Source organism: Tympanuchus pallidicinctus, unplaced genomic scaffold (assembly GCF_026119805.1).
Source record: "Tympanuchus pallidicinctus isolate F22 unplaced genomic scaffold, pur_lepc_1.0 scaffold19, whole genome shotgun sequence".
NCBI lineage: Eukaryota > Metazoa > Chordata > Aves > Galliformes > Phasianidae > Tympanuchus > Tympanuchus pallidicinctus.
In genome coordinates this window covers 11,373,172-11,392,659 of record NW_026294710.1, presented here as the reverse complement: position 1 = coordinate 11,392,659, position 19,488 = coordinate 11,373,172, and the positions used below count along the sequence as shown (strand labels likewise).

The 19,488-nt window shown below is 42.2% G+C and overlaps 1 protein-coding gene across 1 annotated transcript; it reads left to right on the top strand.

Annotated features, from left to right (window-relative positions):
• The first annotated feature begins 1,630 nt into the window (after window positions 1-1,630).
• On the top strand, window positions 1,631-19,058 carry DHTKD1 (dehydrogenase E1 and transketolase domain containing 1). The gene is made up of 17 exons (XM_052681197.1): window positions 1,631-1,832; window positions 3,945-4,100; window positions 4,821-5,032; window positions 6,803-6,997; window positions 7,317-7,586; window positions 8,425-8,596; window positions 10,048-10,246; window positions 11,073-11,385; window positions 12,345-12,429; window positions 13,025-13,164; window positions 13,641-13,791; window positions 14,953-15,059; window positions 16,024-16,188; window positions 16,549-16,631; window positions 17,653-17,822; window positions 17,995-18,080; window positions 18,533-19,058. The coding sequence occupies exons 1-17, from the start codon at window positions 1,670-1,672 to the stop codon at window positions 18,632-18,634; spliced, it is 2,769 nt and encodes a 922-aa protein (XP_052537157.1). The 5' UTR covers window positions 1,631-1,669; the 3' UTR covers window positions 18,635-19,058.
• The last annotated feature ends 430 nt before the right edge of the window (window positions 19,059-19,488 follow it).

The following is a 19,488-nucleotide window of genomic DNA, read 5'->3' as shown; positions in this document are numbered from 1 at the left end:
ACCTAACAACTGTGGAAAAGTATTTCATAATCTTTCTGCAACATCTGTGCTTTTCCCTCTGCAAGGAATAGAAATATTTAACTATGCCGACCTTTTCTGCCTCTACAGAATCATGCAATGTAACAACATTATTTTGAAATTTCCTTTAGCATACATTAAAAATCAATACTCAAAGCCAAATTCCTACTACGCCTTACTCTGTTGGCCACGTGTCAACTGTCCTTTTATTGCAGCTTTTTTTTTTTTTTTTTTTTTTTTGCTTTCTTTGCTTTAAAACTCACTCCCTATTTTGCCCTTTGAGATGGGCTTTTATAGGTCTGCGTAAGCCCAACCTCAGGGAACACCAGCAGCTCCTCTTCAGGAAATATTAGTACCTAACATCCTCACATCCTCAGCCAACAACAGCGTCACAACTGATTTAGTTGCAAAATCCAGTTCCTCCTGTTCCAACAGCACGTAGCAACTGTTTGATTTGAAGAAATAAATGCTCTTTTATTTACCTGTTGCAAACGCAATCAACAGATTCAAGAAATGTGTAGATGTGGCTCTGAGGAACATAGTTTAGTACATAGTATTGGTGGCGGTTGGATGGTTGGACTGGATGCTCTCAGAGGCCTCTTCCAACCTTAATGATTCTATGATTTACCTACTTTTAATAGGCACAACCAAGCCAGTGCTACTGCATTCACACAAAGGTTACGCAAAGATGTTATGTTTTGTTAAATCCTCAATTCTAACTCGTGCATTTTTGGTAGGTTTTCCAGGATGGGGTTGTGTCCAACCACAATCCAGTGCAACAAATACACAGGGTTAAACTTTGATACTGAACTTCTCGCAGCACTTTAATAAGAAATTCCAAGATGCTGGGATATACTTCTGAAATCACCTAAAGAATCATAGAATTATGGAATCATTAAGGTTGGAAGAGACCACTAAGATCATCCAGTCCAACCATCAACCGACCCCCACCATCCCACTAACTATGGCCCTTAGTGCCGCATCTGTCCTGTTTCTGAACACCTCCAGGGATGGTGACTCCATCACACCCCTGGGCAGCCTGTGCCAATGCCTCACTGCTCTTTCTGAGAAGAAATTGTTCCTCATATCCAACCCGAACCTCCCCTGGTGCAACTTGTGGCCATTACCTCTCATCCAATCGCTGTTGCCTGGTAGAAGAGGCCAAGCCCCGCCTCACCACAACCTCCTTTCAGGCACTTGTAGAGAGCGCTAAGGGCTCCTTTTCTCCAGATGAACAGTCCCAGTTCCCTCAGCTGCTCCCCTTAAGCCCTGTGCTCCAGGCCCTTCGTTGCCCTTCTCTGGACACACTCCAGTTCCTCAATGTCTTTCTTGCAGTGAGGGACCCAAAACTGAACACGCAGTACTGAGGTGCAGCCTCACCAGTGCTCAGTACACAGGGACGATCACCTCTCTGTTCCTACTGTATTTCTGATAAAATTTTCCACTTCAAACCCTTTTTCTGGTCAATTACGTGAGAACGTATCCGTCCTCCATCGCATACAGCAGACTGAAGGCAGAAAACATTCGGGATATTAAAGCCGGTCGCAGAGCAGCACGTCCTACACGCTCCCGCTCAGCCGCACCGCCCCTCCCCGGCCGGGGGCGGCGGCGGCGTCGAGGCCGGCGGTTGGCGGCGGGCAGCGCGGCGGCCATGGCGGCGAGCGTCGCGCGCTGTGCTGTGTGGAGATGGCCGTGGCGGGCAGGCTCCCGGCGCTGGTACCGTACGGAGCGGGGGGTGTACGGCTACAAGCCGCGCAAAGCGGTAGGAGAGAGCTCGGCGGAGCCGCGCGGCGCTGGGGAGAGCGGCAAAGCAGGTCGGGTCCGCCAACGCACAGCCTGACGCGGCGCCGGGCTGAGGGGAGGGCGGGGGACGAGCGGCGGTCGGCGGCTCTGGGGCAGCGCGGCTGCGGAGCGCCTGGAGGGAGCGCGGCTGTGACGGAGACGGAGCGTGGCGACGGTCGTGCTCTATTTTACGTCTGTTCTGTATGCATACATAGAGTTGTGCTAGAATTAACTAAGTACAGGTAATTCTCTTCTGTAGCAATGACGGTTGGGATTTTAGGTCATTTTTACCGGGGGGAGGAGGGGGGCGGGACAACAAAAAACAATTCCAAGCAGAAGACTTGAAGTTTTGAAGAAAGGTTGAGGGAGCTGAACTTGGAGATGGCTCCGGGGAGACCACACTGCGGCCCTGCAGTGCTTGAAGGGAGATAGGGAGATGGCAAGCAGCAGGGGGAGCAACGCTGTACGCGGGCAGACAGTGACAGGACAAGGGGATTGGCTTCAAACTAAAGAGGGGAGACTTAGGTTAGGTGATAGGGAATCATTCTTTACCTTCAGAAGCGAGGCACAGCTGCCCAGAGAAGTGTGGGTTCCCCTCCCTGGAGGTGCTCACAGCCAGGCTTCATGGGCACTGGGCAGCCTGGGCTGGTGGGGAAACTCAGCCTATAGCAGGGATTGGAGCTAAGTGGCTCTGAGGGCTCTCCCAACATAAGCCATTTTATGAGAACCGTTATAGGAGTGTTGTCCTCACATTAACAGCTAATGAGATCACAGAATCACAGGGTTGGAAGGGACCTCAAGGATCAGGAATCTCCAACCTGCCTGCCATAGACAAGGCCACCAACCTCCCCTTTTAATACCAGACCAGGCTGCCCAGGGCCCCATCCAACCTGGCCTTGAACACCTCCATGGGCTGGCATCCACAGCCTCTCTGGGCAGCCTGTTCCAGCACCTCACCACTCTCTGTAAAGAACTTCCCCCTAACATCCAACCTAAATCTTCCCTCCCTCAACTTAAAACCATTTCCCCTTGTCCTTGTCCTGCAGTTATCTACCCTTTCGAAGAGTTGATTCCCCTCCTCTGTGATTTGTACCTTGTTAAGGTGTATGTAGGTGTAATGTTTTTGTTACATTTTGTAATCTGCTGTTAAATGGTTTTCTTGCGAAGAGTGTAGAGGAAAAACACATTATAAATTTTTCCATATTATTCATCTATAGCAGGTTCTGCTTGCAATATATCTTCTGGTTTACAGTTTATCTCGCTCCTGCAGAAAGAGGGATTTTGTTTGTTTGTTTTTAGCAAGACCCTATCTGCCTGACATCCCAGCAAGGAGCAGGCAAGTGCAGGAAGCATGGTTAGTTGGCTATGGAAATAGGACTTTGCACACCAGTACCTTGCCATTCTTCAGTTGGGTGTACTCATCACTGTAGTGAGATTCAAAGTAAAACAAGGTAGCTTTATGTACATATACAGGCTAGCAGGGGAATCATGGGGAGACATGGACCTGTTGTAGTGTGCCCAGAGGAGGGCCAAAAAAATGATGGAACACCTTCCCTGTGAGGACAGGCTGAGAGAGCTGGGACTGTTCTGCCTGGAGAAGGCACCAGTGAGTCTTGAGAGTAGCCTTTCAGTATTTGGGAATGTAATAATGGGGGAATGTAAGGACGGCAACAAACTCTTCAGTACTCACTGTTGTGACAGTACAATGAAATGGCTTTGAACTGAAGAGGGGAGATTTAGATTGGATGTATGGAAGAAGTTTTTTACAGTAAGGGCAGTGAAATGCTGGAATGGGTTGCCCAGAGGGGTGTGGATGCCCCATCCCTGGAGACACTCAAGGTCAGGCTGGCCTGGGGTGCTGAGCAACCTGATATAGTTAGGTGTCCCTGTTTGTTGCGGGGAAGTTGGTCCAGATGGCCTTGAAAAATCTCTTCCAACTCATGATTCCATGAAATCTTGCTTGAAAATTCCACTAGTAACAAAATATAGCAGTCTGACTATAGGAGCTCTAGCAAGATGATGAAGGTGAAAAACATCTTTGCAGCCAGAACCTAGAAGATTATCAGACTGAAAACTCATGTGTTGGTGCTGTAAACGCATTAAATGTGAGCATGTGCAATATTCTGCTTTCTTTTTGTGTTTAGTTGATCATGCCCTTGCTCGTTTAATAACTGCGTACTCCGAACATGGACACAAAGCAGCCAAAATAAATCCACTGTTTGCTGGGCAAGCTGTTATGAATGTGGTACCTGAAATCCGAGAGTTGACTGAAGTTCTTCAAGGGCCTCTCATTACCACAGGTAAATGCTACCCTATCACAGCAAGTTTTTGTCATGGATGATTTATTAGGAGGCTGTGTCCTCTGCAGAGGAGACAGATATTTAGAGGAGATTCAATCAGTAATGTATTGTTGGATGGAAAATCATTAACCTCAGCCTACTTACATGTTTGTTGTGCAGATCATCGCGTAATGAATGGATACCTTCTCACATCTTAGGATACCATGAACGTTTTTAGTTGTACTTAAATCTACTGAGGTTATACATTAATTTCTTGTGTTGCTGTAACATTCTATGATGCAGTGTAATTTTTGACATTGTGATAAAGCTGCTGTGGCACTGGATTTTTGTCTCTCACTGTAGCCTTGAATAAACGTGTCTCTCAGTGCTCTATATCTTATCTATCTACAGAACAAGTGCTTACTAACTTCTGATGCCCATGGGGTTGGAGCTCGTTTCTCTGAGCCTCAAAATGAGTGCTGCACACAAAAGCAGTGACTTGGTGTCATTCGCATTAAAGTCTTTCCAAAAGACATTTTGAGTGCCTTGCAAATAAGCATGAGACCATTGCATTAATACAATACTGAAGTATGGTTATAAATAGTTTTAAATGAAGGTAAGGACGTCAAGGGTATGAATTCGTACTCTCAAAATATTATTGTAATTGCAGGATGCTGGTTTAATTCTTAGTGCTTCCACCTATCTCCCCACAAGTGACTAATAACATTTATGTCTGACCAGGGCTTCTCAACATGGGAAAAGAAGAGGCTTCTGTAGAGGATGTGTTGGCTTACCTTGACCATGTGTACTGCGGCCATATTTCCATAGAAACAAGCCAGCTTCCAACCTTGGAGGAGAGAAAATGGTTTACTAAAAGATTTGAAGAACTGAAACAAGAAGCGTTTATGACTGAAGAGAAAAAGCACTTGTGCAAACTGATGTTGGAGTCACAGGTACCTTCTTCACTATTACTCAATTTAATTGAATTCTGGAGTTTGTTGTGGACCTTCTGATGCTCTGGATGTGGTCCACGCAACATAAGAGTCACTATTCTGAAGGCTTTGACAGCATGTGAGAGGGAGAAGTGCTGGTTTTTTCATCAAAGAAGCGTGATACACGAATGCAGGAATCTTCACTGGAGATTGTTGCTGAATTTACCCTGCAACCTCTTTGAAACATTTACCAATACCTTTTTAACTTGCATTGATTTGTCTGGAAATTATTTCTAGCAGAATATTTCCAGCCAGATCCAAACTCAAACAGCTTTTAGAACAAATCAGAACCTGTATTGTTTGTGATATATATTTGTATCATGTAAACTCTCTGGAGATGCAGTGACCATACAAACCCCTGAGTACTGGATCTTAAAAAGTGAGATTCTCTGTGACTGATCTGACAACTATATATGCTGTATACTAAATGTTACTGTTGGGAACACAAGGTTGGGCATACTTCCATGCACTTCGTGCTGTTTTCTTTTCACTCAGCCACATCCCTGTCTGTTTCACTAGCTTTGAAGCACACTGCATCCCTCGAAGTTTTGAGAGAACAAAACAGAATTGAACTGAGGTTTTAGCCATGTAGCCCTTCAGCAAAAGAACTTTTGTTCATAGAATGAAGAAGTGAAAGATTTATGAATGTGCAAGCTGTGTAGAGACAATTTATTCAAATATTTCTATACTGTGAAAAAAAAAAAAAAAACCTTTCTTTTTTTTTTCCCCTTCTTTCCCTGCTTTATCAAAAAGAATGGAAGGGTAGAAGAGCAGAATCTGTAAAGGTGTCCCTGTTTCCAGTTTTCCAAGTGGTAGGAGTGTTAAATGTAATGTGTAACAATGACTAAATGGAAGTATATGGCACACCTTACATTTTTTTTATTGCCTTCTTGGCAATTAAAGAAATTTGCTTCTGAGAAAGGAGGGTGAAATCAGGACCTTAAGAATCACACGTTACCCTCAGAATGACCAGAACTGTATTTAAGAGTGTGGAATTGAAGTAATGTGAAAAAAAAACTACTTCTGTGTGTGAGTAGTTTTATATGTAATTCCTTAGATTTCAGTGTTTCTCAACTGAAGGTTGTTCATCAGTTGGATTGGATCTTTGGCTGTGGCTCAGTCTTCCCTTCTCAATTACAGTCATCTTTTATTTTCAGTTTTCAGTTGCAAGACACTGCAGACACTTCCAGTGCTTCCAAAACTTTGTCATTTAAGAGAGCTGTCTAGGAGTTGATGAATGCAGTGAGTGAAGTGGAAGGAGTGAAAGGAAAATGAAGTAAATACAGATTCCTTTATTTTCCTTCTCTCAATAATTATTTTACTTATATACTAAATATTGTGTCTAATGTCATCGAAGTGAAACACCGTTTCTCTAGCACTTTGCATCTCAGGATAGCTAAGGTTTATGCTGTAAAAGAACACCATTCTTTTAATTGTCACTAAAAAAGGTAAACTGTTAAGGAATTTGTAAATTGCTCCTGTTAATTTTGGTATCCATCTCCTTCCATGTTAGGTAGAACCAGCTTGGTCCTCAATCCTGCAGTTTTCGTTGTAAGAGGAAAAAGGCACTGCCTTGTACTCACCATAGCTTCTGATCTCAGATAGTTGGGGTGGCTGAGATTTTCAAGGGCTGTACTTACATAGCTACAAATGTAAATGGTGTTTCTAGTTTACAAATGGAAGACTCCTGCTCAAAGTTGCTTAGTACTGAAGTTCCCCTGTTTTTAATAGGAGTTTGATCGCTTCTTAGCCACCAAGTTTGCTACAGTGAAGCGATACGGCGGAGAAGGAGCAGAGAGCATGATGGGCTTCTTCCATGAATTGTTTAAGATGTGTGCATACAGTGGTGTGACAGATATCATTCTTGGAATGCCTCACCGTGGAAGACTTAATCTTCTCACAGGCTTGCTTCAGCTTCCACCAGAGGTAAGGGATTCACAGTCTTACTGGAAGTTTCTATGTGTCTGGTTTATTTGCAATAAATATGTAAACTAAATGTTTGTCTTCTGAATGCTGAAGCAGTGAAAAAAGTCACCTTTGTGAGAGTGTATTCCCTTCATGTCAGTACCTCTGCTGGATTTCCCTGGGAGGTTGATAAGAGAACTCTGTGAAATGGGTTTATATGTTTTTATTTGAGGCATCCTGGCTGTCTCAAGAGTGGGAGAGCATATAATTCTGGAAACGTTTTTCTTTTATTGTGTCAATTAATCAGGAAAGAGATTTAAACAGGTTTGTTTCCATGCAGCTCATGTTCCGTAAGATGCGTGGTTTGAGTGAGTTTCCAGAGAATTCAGCAGCCATTGGGGACGTTCTCTCCCACCTGACATCTTCTGTGGATCTTGACTTTGGTTCGCACAGGCCTGTGCATGTCACCTTGCTACCAAACCCCTCACACTTAGAAGCAATCAATCCAGTGGCCGTGGGCAAGACACGAGGAAGACAGCAGTCTCTGCTCGATGGAGATTACTCCCCAGAGAGCTCCGCACAGCCTGGAGACAAAGTTATTTGCCTGCAGGTATTTTGCTCGCAACTTGTAGCTGCACTTTGTATGACTTCCTAGACCAGCATGTGAACAGAAATGGTGTATATAAAAATACCAAACAAAAACTAATTAATGTAGAATATGAAGAACTGGGATTCTCTTTACAAAGAATGTGAAGGGAACAGAAGGCATCTAGGTGCCACATATGACAGCACCTGCTTTTAGACAATTATTCCAGCTTCTAGATTTCCAAAGAAATTTTTCAGCTTCCTTCCTTGATTTTGATACCTTGCACTGGGGGTTTTTGCTTTAAACCCTTTAAACCACCACTGCTGGTCTTCTTTTAATTAAATAGGTTTTGAGAAGAGTTAACAACAAGGTTGAAAAATATACAGTAGGACTTAGAATTTTGTCATTTTATCATGGTATTACTGAAATCAGTCTTTTCGTGCTGTCTGGAATTGGTTCTTACTCTTTTTTAGTTTCTTTTCCTAGTGTGTCTGCTCTTGTCTCTGTGTGATAAGATAGGAGTAGGTATGAGTCATGGCTCACCACTATTTAAGTTGCAGCAAATCCTATGGTGACTGGCTTGCTGTTGTTCAGTGGTCAGTGAGTTGGTACTTAATGCTGCAGCTTTGCTGTAGCCATGATACTTGCAGTCACCAAAGCACCAGTGGGTCAACTTAAGATATTATGGATCTGTTCCAAGTAGATCAGGCAGTCATGTGCAAATCGTGGAAAAAGTAGCCTGAAAGGGGTTAAGAACTGGACCCAGCAGTAGGTATTGCATAGCGAGTTACTGTTTCCTCAGTGTTGCTGTTCCTCCAGTGTTCTCTCAAACAAGACTCTTCCACCTTCTTCCTTCCTGCAGGTTCATGGTGATGGTGCTTTCTCTGGGCAGGGGATTGTTCCTGAAACACTGACCCTCTCCAATCTACCACATTTCAGAGTTGGTGGGAGCATCCATTTGATTGTTAATAACCAGTTGGGCTACACCACTCCTCCAGAGCGAGGAAGATCATCACTGTACTGTAGTGACATTGGTATGTATCAGAAAGAATAAGGGAGGCTTTTTAACACCAGTGGGAACATTTGCTATTGCAGTGGGATTTTTATAGCAAATGTTATCAACACTAGGGAACTGTATTAATCTGTATTTCTTTGGATAATAGAATATCAAATCAAATTATTACTGATTATTGCCTCCTACTAGCAAAAATTCAAGTGCTAAATGAATTCCCTTACCTATCTATTCTGGGATGAAGACTAACTACCAAAGGAAAATCATGTCGTATTTTTTACAGAATACAGTAAAATATTTGCAAGACTTACATCAATTCTTACTAATTTAATTTCTGCTGTGTTGTTGACAGCTTTTAAAAATGTGTTGTGATGGAGTATGTAACAGATGTGTTTTCAGTGTGTCTTTTTTACTTCAATAGTCTCTCCTTCATTTGTTTGTTATCAGGTGAACTTGTTGAGCTTTTAATTAAAAGATGAGATTCATGCCACTTCTAACCTTAAACTTAGAAAGCCTTTGGCTTTGGACTGGTCTGTCTTAATGATAAACAGATGTATTGCAATTGGCCAGACCACGGACATAGCAGCTAGTTCCTTTGTGTATGCTTCCTAGAATTTAAAATATATTAATGTATATGTGTAAGGTTTAATGTCAGGTATTTGTCTTATGACTTCATCAAACCAGGCAAGTAGATTCATTAAGCCTGTGTACAGTCATTATTATGACTTCTTTTTTTTTGCATTCTTAGTGTTTCTTTTCTTCTTATTTAGTTACTTAGGGGTGTCTTACCCATCTGGACTTCAGGATTTTGTTAGGGAGGAGACATGATATTGGTCAGGAGTGAACCGTCTTTATCTTCCAGTATTTGGGCAGAAGAGCACTCTGTTGCTGAGAATACTTAAGTCCAAATTCACAGAATTCACAAATCGTCATACAGGAAAATATGTTAAAACATTTGGATTTCACAGTTTTCTCTTTTATGAGAGATCTCTTTTTGCCTGCGAAATGACCAGAGCAAGCAAAAACCTTTTGTCCTGGTGGACAAAGCTGGACATGAGCCAGCAATACGTGCTTGCAAACTAGATGGTCTTCAAGGTCTCTGTCAACCTAAGCCAGTCTATGATTCATAGTGAAGAAAGAAAGAAAATTTGGTTTTTGTTTGACAGAATCAATCAAGTAGTTCTTCCTCGTTCCCTGAAGACTTTCTGCTCTCTTCTTGAGAGTAGGAATTTACTGATAAAGAAGTTGTGTTCAAACTATGACAAATACAACATCTTGAGCCAATTGGACTTTCTTTCAAGGATGTCTCCTACTCCTTACTCCAGTTATCATCATAAAGAACATCTTTAGTAGATTTGTTAAGTATGCTGAGCGCCAATGCCTGTAGTTTTCTGCTGAGTATGTCTGTGTCTGTTTTCCTTGGAGGGGGGTTGAGTGTGACTACCCTTAACTTTGTTGTGAATCCCTGGGCAGGTAAAATTGTTGGATGTGCAGTTATCCATGTCAATGGGGACGATCCTGAGGAAGTTGTCCGTGCCACACGACTGGCAGTTGAGTACCAACGCCAGTTCCGCAGGGATGTGATAGTAGACTTGCTCTGCTACAGGCAGTGGGGCCACAATGAGCTTGATGAGCCATTCTTCACCAACCCTAGCATGTACAAAATCATCAGGTAAGAGTGACACCATCTGATGGGAGAACCCAAAGTATGCTTTTTATACATCTCATCAGTATTGTCCACTACTCGAACAGAAATCTCTGTTTGCTAGAGATCCTTTGTCATACTGTCAAATGCTAAGCGTAGTTAGACTGTCAGCAGCCCCTGGCTAAGGTCTGATGGCGTGTTAATAAAGACGACCACTGGTGGCAATTCTTGAATATGCGTTTTGATGCCTCTTGGAGAACAATCTTGCATACAGCCTTTGGATTTCAAATTCCTGATTGCTCAAAAGGCAAAGTTGTCTACTGTGTGGAAGGGTAGGTTATGTGAGAGAATGTGCAGGAAGCCTGTACAATGTGTTGTCTTTTTGCCTGTTCCAGTGGAGCCTCATCTTCACAAGCATTTTGATAAATTTAGATTCCATCTTGATCCCTAGAGAAAAATACTGGCCAGTTAATTCTGGTGTTTTAAGTGGAACTATATGGAACTGGCTGCCTCAATTCTCAGCTAATCCTGAAATTCCACCATTAGTTTGTCTGAAGAACGATGCACGATGGCACAAAGCCTGTCTGAATGAGAGGATTTCTTAACTTACTTTTACCTGTAGTTGCTAGCAATAGGCACTATTTTAAACAAACGTAAAGCATGAATTCAAGAGAATTTTTGTTATTCTGGAAATGTCAGGAAAGAAAATTTGACCCAAATGAGTATTATGCACTAGGTCATCATTTGTGTTAGCTTTCCATTTTACCTGCCAGGAAGAAAGGTAGTATTTCCCTGTTCTGAAGTGACACTTTTCAGGCTTAATGTCTGTGGGGTTTGATTCCCTCCCCGACAGATCCCGTAAGAGCATCCCAGACACGTACGCAGAACACCTCGTAGCTGCTGGGCTCATGACTGATGTTGAAGTATCTGAGATAAAGACGACCTACTATTCCAAACTAAACGATCATCTTGCCAACATGACTTTGTATAGTCCACCTCCTACCAACCTGCAGGCTCACTGGAAAGGTTTGGTTGAACCTTCTGCTAAAATCACCACTTGGGACACAGGTATGCCAATACCACTCCTGCAGTTTATTGGAGTCAAGTCTGTAGAAGTGCCTGAAGAGCTCCAGATGCACAGCCATCTTCTAAAGACGTATGCACAGGTCAGTAGAGCATAGAGATACTTAAGTATCTGACCTTTTACAGCAAGGCTGCCAATTAAAGAATAGCACAGTTTTCTCTAGGAAGAACAGTTTGTTCCCTTTTTCAGGTTGGGATTATGCCATTTTTCTCCTAGGTTTGAAGAAAAAGATCTTCTCCCCCCGTATCAAGCCATATACTTAATTCTTAGTTTAGCAATATTTTGCTGCACTGAAGAAGCAGCCTGTAGAAAATAGTTTGTTGTTCATACAAAGAATATAAGTCAGTATAATAAATGACTGTCATTTAAACTTTGAGAATGAATCAGGAAATTTGTAACATAGCAAAGCAGTTTGTTAAGCTAGTAATGCAATGCTTAGGTATTTTTATATAAATGTGTACACAAGTTTGAGAGTTGCTGTGTTTCATAAGTAATAAGATTTTGTGCAATAACTGGATTGGTTTGGCTTTGTGAACATTTCACTTGGATCAGTGATGACCATGGGCTGATGTCTGGTCAACAGCTATGGAGAGGCTGTGAGTTGAATACTGAAAAAGACTGAAGTCCTCCCAGCCCAAGGCAAGAACAGCACAGCTACAGCTCAGAATAGGGGAATTCTGGAGACTGAAATTACTTACAATTGGAATCTTTCAGTACTGTACCAGAAGTTTGCCAAGTTTCTTTCTGCTGTCCTCAGGTTTTTAGTATTTTTAGACTAAGATCTAATCTGTCAATGCACTGTTTGTTGACTAGGAAGGGAATATGTGGGCTGCACATGGTTTTGTGCTCAGCAGAGTAGCCTCCTTCAGGATGTGCTGAAATAAAAATGCATGTATTTCAAACCAACCAAAGTTGGCTGCAGGAGGAACAGTACTTCTCTCTGCAGGTTTTTTTGTTTTGTTCACTTCAATCTATGCTACAAGGCATAAACAGATGGGAGAAGGCAAAATAGTAATTTTTTTTCCTTGTTTAATTGTTTAGTCAAGAGTTCAAAAGATGGAGGAAGGAAAAAAGCTGGACTGGGCAACAGCTGAAACGTTAGCATTTGGTTCCCTGCTGAGCCAAGGTAAGAGGTAACTAGACAGCAGAAATATTTTATTATTTGCTTTTGATGCCAGTGAAGTATAACATTAGACATTTGGGTGTTCCTAAGTCCAAAGATTGATGTGATGAATACATATGAAAATTTATGTGAGAGTAAGAGAAGGTAAAATATGAATCCTGTATGTTACTGTTATCTACAGATTGGATAATAAATGTATTCAATGAGTTACTGTTTCTTTACAACCTGTCAAGAAGACAGTGCTTAGTGCTGAGCATGTGAGCAAAGCGAGGGACTTCACTTGAGCCTCCTGTACTCCTACCTTATGTAGTGTGTTTCATGCTATGATTAATTTCCCTTCTTCTCAAGTCTAAATTTGTATCTCTGTTTATGTGTGATGCAGGATGCCTGTGTTTTACAGTTTGCTTTAGCAAACGGAAACACTCCAAAATAGTTTTTGACTGGAAGGAGGAGAAATGAGATGTGAGCATCTCTGCAATTTAGAGGGGAAATTCAAGGAAGGACTTAACAAGAAAAGTGACACTTTGGAAGTGGGGACTTATTTTTCTGTGTATTTTCTTGTATGATTTACTAAAGCAATGATTTGCTTATTGGAAAGGATTTAACATCAGACTAAGTGGACAAGATGTTGGCAGAGGAACCTTTAGCCAACGACATGCGATGTTGGTTTGCCAAGAAACAGATGACACCTACATTCCTCTGAATCACATGTCCCCAGAGCAGAAGGGTTTCTTAGAGGTAGGTTCTGTGGTACGTGAGACAATATTCCTCAAGTTGTGCTGAAGGAGAGCGTATTTTAAAGCTGCTGAGGTGTATGTATGTAGCCTGACAATCCCCAGATATGGAGGCCTGAAATCTACCTGGGTTAAGGAGAGACTAGCAAAAGGCAGATTACTGGTTTAAGTTGACCTGTAGCAAGTTTATAATTCTAGTGCATGGTTATTTACCCTCCTTAACAAGGAATAATGCTTTTCCTTAAGAGATCATCTATTCTTTTTCTTCCCTTGGTATCTTCATTCAAAAGCAAAAAAGGTGTGACTTTTGGAGTGTGTGTCCTCAGAATGCCTAGCACTAAAGTGCCTGCTTCCAAAAGTTCTTAACCTTAGGTTGTTATGCAGTCATAGAATGGCTTAGGTTGGAAGGGATCTTAAAGATCATTGAGCTCCAACCCCATCTTTCTCACCTGTCCCTCCCAACAATTTCCTTTCTGTTAGGTGAGTAACAGTCCCTTGTCTGAGGAAGCTGTACTTGGTTTTGAATATGGAATGAGTATTGAGAGTCCTAAGTTACTGCCAATTTGGGAAGCTCAATTTGGAGACTTCTTTAATGGAGCCCAGATAATATTTGACACTTTCATCTCTGGAGGTGAGTGTACCAGAAGCTAATGTATTTACAATGAATTATTTGTGTTATTAGAAAATCCTTCAGCTTTGCCCATACAAGGGCAATGTGTTGAGAAAAGAATTCTGTTTTCTCAAGAAGCCTTGTGTGCTTGCCTATGAGATCACAGCTTCCTATGAGATCTGTGGCATTCCATCTAAAACGAAAGGCCCCATCCTTGGCAGGAGATGGTCATTCTAAACGGACAGTTGGTGTTAACAACCTTTCTTCCCCTTTCTCCCTCCTTATTCACGGTGTGTGCACATATATTCGGGAGCTTGTTAGGATGTACCTTTCCTTCATGAGGTATCTCTTAAAATTCGTGGTGCAAGACAAGAACAAGAAAAAAGCCCACAAAAAATGCTTTGCAAATAACATCTCAGTTTGACTAACACATTTTCTGAATACTCAGAGCAAAAAGACTTTTCACAGGTGGAACGTAGTGAGGGAATGCTAAGATTGATTTCTAGAGTGGAATTCCTTGTGTGTGGGGTCCGCAGTGTTGGTATCTAGCCTTGGTTAGGCCTCTGTGTTCAGTTCTTTCAGATGGGAGTTGTTAGAGGCTTTGTATATCCCACTCATCCTCAACGTGTATTTAAGGTCAGGATTAATTGCTTTCTGGATTTGACTATAATCTCTGAGCCTGGGAAGCTATCCTCTTGTGAGCATTGCTGTATTAGCTAGAGCTGGCTGACAGGATGCTGCCTGCTTCGTTCTTGTACAGGACTAAATGATAAGGTGTACAGAAAACGTGCAGTGAATTATGCTTAGAGGTCTTACTGAAGAGTTAGCAGTGCCAATGCTTGTTAATGAGGAAGACAATGCTGATAAGAGAATTTTTGCATAATTTGGTCATGTTTCTGACGGAGTTTTAAAAGTTTCACTGTTTGATGTGATGCCATAAGTTCTCTGAAAGCCCAAAGATATTTGAGTATTTCAGAAATTTCAGATCATCTTATGTGTGCCATTTCATAGTTATGAATCTCACCACTAAATACAGCTACATGTTTCAGGGCTGTACTTACCAATGTGGAAACTTAGCTGTGTTCTATTTTCCTGAGTAATTCATGCAAAGTGCTAAGTCTTATTTCGACAGAACATAAAGCCCTATATTTTTTTTCCTTCTTTCTCATTCTGTGTTTTTAGGTGAGGCCAAATGGCTTCTGCAGAGTGGGATAGTGATTCTTCTTCCCCATGGCTATGATGGTGCAGGTCCTGAGCACTCATCCTGCCGGATGGAACGTTTCCTGCAGGTACCCTGCTTCACCTCTCAGATTCACATGTTCCAGTCCTGGGCTGTTCTGTTGCAAAATGCCAAATTCACAATGAATCTGCTAGTGGTAGCAGAAGCTGGAGACAGGATCATACAGCAGGACCGGGCTGGTCTGAAAGTGGAGAAGTTAAGGGAACTGTGATGAGGAGGTGCAGATCTGGAAGTGGTGAGGAAGCAGTTTTGCTTTAAATGTTACAACAGCTCTAGCGCAAGACTCTGACTGAACTTCGTAATAAATGCTTGTTGTTCCCATTAGGTCTCAAGTGAGTGTGGGGTAATGTGAATGCAGTGTAGAATTTCATAGTGTTTGTGAAAGCCTCATGCCCTCTGCTCATGTGCTTCAGTACTGCCTGCTGTTTCCTTCCCAATTGCCACTCTTCAGCAGTGTCACTGTACCACAGAATGAGTCCAGTAGCAAACAGCAGGCCTCTAATGGAACTTCTTACATAAAGCATTTTGGGGTTGGCTTTGGAAACAGGCAGCCACCCTCTTCTGCAAGCCACTCACAGATGTTCCCAGTATGCATAGAGCAGAATGCTGGGCACTTAAAGTAACAGTAAGGAAATTGGTGGCACAAAGAAAAGATGTCCACTATAGTGTCGTGATTGTAGTAAGAAAATGAAAGCCTTCTTGGCTGAGTAATGATTTAGGGAAAAATTTGCAGCTTAGTGGTGCTTCATTCTGGTGGAATGGTCGTGACCTTCAGTTGTTAGAACTGCCATGCCTTGGTTACGGAGTAGTTAAAGGAGGCAGTTCAGATGTAGTGGTACTGTGTAAATGCTAAAGCAGTTTCTCTGAAATTGCTCTTCCCTAGCAATCAGTGTTTTAATTGGGATATTTGCTCTTCTGTTCTTACACTAGTGTGAAGTGCCTTATGTGTCTGGACACTTGCACATTTGTATTACTGCTTCCTTCTTGACAAAATACTGCTGTGTTCCCCTCAGATGTGTGACAGCTCAGAGGAAGGAGTTGATGGGGACCGAGTGAACATGTCAGTTGTGCATCCCACCACCCCAGCACAGTATTTCCATTTACTCCGGAGGCAAATGGTCCGAAACTTTAGGAAACCTCTCATTGTTGCTTCTCCAAAAGTGTTACTCAGGCTCCCTGTAAGCTGGAAAACTTCATCTTCCTTTTTTTTTTTTTTTTTTTCCCCTCCTCTTCTGTGTTCTTGTAACCTTTCTCTTTGTTTTCCTCTGTGTTCTCTGCTCATTTTAGGTCAAATCAATGGGGTTTTGTTGAGGGTTAAAGATGGGTGCATGTGAGCCCAAAGTAGGCTTGATTCTTGGTCCAGTAGAGTTCTTTAGAATGTTACCATTCTGTCTGTCTTCTCTGGGAGTGGAAATGGGGGGAAGAGGGAAAACTGCACCTTTAGTATTTAACAAAACCTTGTCTCTCAGTCATCTCCCCAGCTTTGACTGAGATAAAAGGCAGCCAGATTCGGTAACTTTCAACTCTTCCCCATTTAGGCTGCTGTATCAAGTTTTGAAGAAATGGCTCCGAGAACAACATTCAAACCTGTCATCGGTGACTCCTCAGTAGATCCTAGAAGGTAGCTCTACTTTCTTACAAGAAAAGCTCAGAAAGGAAGTCCTGTCCCTTTCTGCTACCTACCAGCAGCTCAGGTTCAAGGTGATAAAGAAGTAATTGTTGGGGTAGGCGAAATACCTGCCTGATGGGTGACTTAAGGTTTTACTTGTTTCTCTCTTTTTCCTCTGCTTTCATGTTGGTAGTAAAGCTAACTGCCAGCATAATAGCCCTTGCCTCCAAAGGCAGTCTGTTATCCTATTGCTAATCTGATGGATTAGTGAATCATGCCCATTAGTTAACTTCATTGGAAGCAGCTGTTATCTGAAGGGCTGCAGAATTTTGTTCTGTTTTGTTGAGACGCTTGAGCTGATGAAATGAAATTAGGGCAATAACAAATCTTCGTGTGTGTATTGTCTTCTTCCCTTTAGATACTATTTTAGAGAGTCCTGTTCATAAAAAGCAGTTCTAGCCTTTTAATTTTTCTCTCCTTCTTACTTAGTCCCTGTCCTAGTAGTACTCAAGTCTGTCAGCATCTCAGATGTTTCCATTCTGGCCCACATTGACAAAGCTAGCTGTATCATAGCACCTTGGTTTTGTAAGTGGAACAGGGAGGCACAAAGTGTAGGGTTTCTCTTGCTACCTTTGTCTAGCAAGCTTAGGCAAGTAAGACCTCTCTGACTGCTGGAAACTACTGCGTATCTTCTAACAGTGGTTCCTCTTAGGTCTGGAAGAGAATTGTCCTCTGAGGTTCATCTCTACAGATGGCTAGCTTTGACTAGGTTTTTAATTTTCAGGCAAAACTAAAGCTGAAGAAACAAGACTTTTGGGTGCTGGCCTATTGTGCCCAGGCATTTGTTTGTCAGCTGTTGGATGAGAGTGGGAGTTAAGGGAAAGCAAAGGAGAAAATATGGTTTAGGGTAGTAACTTTCTTCAGTTAAATTGTCTTTAAAGTTTGGCTGGTTGTTTTTGTTAAAGGTGTGAAACTGTTCTGCATAAAGTTTCTGCAAATCACTAAACTTGGAAACACTCTTATTTTTCTTTAGTGTCACCCATGTGGTGTTCTGTTCTGGTAAGCATTACTATGCTCTGGTGAAGCAAAGAGAGACAGTAGGAGAAAAGCAACACAACATAGCTATTTTAAGACTTGAAGAACTGTGTCCTTTCCCACTGGAAGCTCTGCAGCAAGAGCTGAGCAGATACAGTCGTGCCAAAGGTATGCAAATTTTTACCTCTTTGCAATCTGTTGCTTGCCTTCTGGGGTGAAGAGCTGAAGTGGTGTTGTCTTCTTTGTTCTTCCCCCTATATATCCCTATACATTTAATGTTGCTAGAGTGGGATGATATAAAATGTTTACCACTAGTAATGTACCCTTATCCTTTCTTTAGTCTTCATTTGGAGTCAGGAAGAGCCACAGAATATGGGTCCTTGGTCTTTTGTGTCACCACGGTTTGAAAAGCAGCTGGGAATTAAGGTAAGATGCTCTAGGCTATAAAGTGGAGTTTGAAGCTATTGACTACAAAATTCTGTGATGCTTAGACATAAAATTAGTCCTAATGTCTGAACTGCATGTTCTAATTTCTTAGCTTTTTTAGAGCTCTTTACTAGCAATGAACAAGCCTGGAGCTTTCTCTTAGCAGGTGTTTAGTCTAAACAGACAGGATAATGAAAGATTGCAGGTAGAAAACAACATATTTAAGGTGCTACAGCGAATAGGAAGAGAATCTGAAGCTGCTGTTTGCTGTGGCAGATCATGCACTATGATGTTCTTGGAACTGAAGTCTTCAGGAAATGGAGGATAACTTCCTGTAGTATTTCCAACTGGAACTGCATAGTTAGGGATCACCATGGAATCAGAGAACCAGAGTCAAGATGTGGGTCTACATTTGTGCTTCATTAATCACTTCTTCCTGGCTCTCATTTCAGCTCCGTCTTGTGAGTAGACCTCCTTTACCAGCCCCAGCAGTTGGCATTGGAACCCTGCACCACCAACAGCAGGAAGACATTCTTACCAACACATTTATCTAAATTTTCAGTGGACAGACTACTCCTGCAGTCAGTCATGTTGGTTGCCTTCTTCCTGTGAAGAACAAAAGCCAGATCCTTAGGACTCAATTCTCCAAAACAGGGAAAAAGAATGGAATGAGTTCTGTAATGGTAAAGCAATTTTGTAATGTAGGGGCATACCTAAGGGTGAAAGCTGATGTCTGTTACTCCAGGTGGTTCTTGGTCCTTTTTACTATTTTCCACACAAGATTTTTTAAAAGTTTAAAAACCAAAAATGCAGTTTGGGGGGCAGCTCTGTGAGATGAGTTAAAAGCACCTTGTATCAGCTTGCTTGTCCACACTGCGCCCAGTTCCCTGGTCATGGTGCACGCGTGGAAATGGTTTCTTGTTTCCACAGAGGTGTTAGTGCTCGTTGGTTGAATAAATGCTTCCCTGTGCCTGAGAATGAGCCATTTCTATAGCAGAGTAGTGTGGATTTTCTTTTTTCTTTCCTTATGAACCTGAAATTAAATCAGATCCAATTGTTATTTGACAGGGAGAGTCATTAAAGCCATATTCCTGTGGGGACCTTGCAGGATGACCCCTTAGGGCACTGCTGTTTCTCTCACCAGGAGAATCAGTGCTATCACATCAAGCTTGCAGAGTGGGAGGCATGGTGTATGAGCCTCACTGCCTTATTTTAGAGCCATGTTTTGTAGAGGCCAAACCAGTTTCTAGAGGCTACCTTATAAAGTAACCCTGTCTCCTACCCAGGAAATTCTTCTCAGGGCTCCTCATCAGTTTATTTGTTGTTTTCTGAGGGCTTGCTTCTGTGGTCCCTAGTTCTCACACGGAATCTTATGCTGTAAGAAGGCTGAAGTTGTGACCAAGAGCAA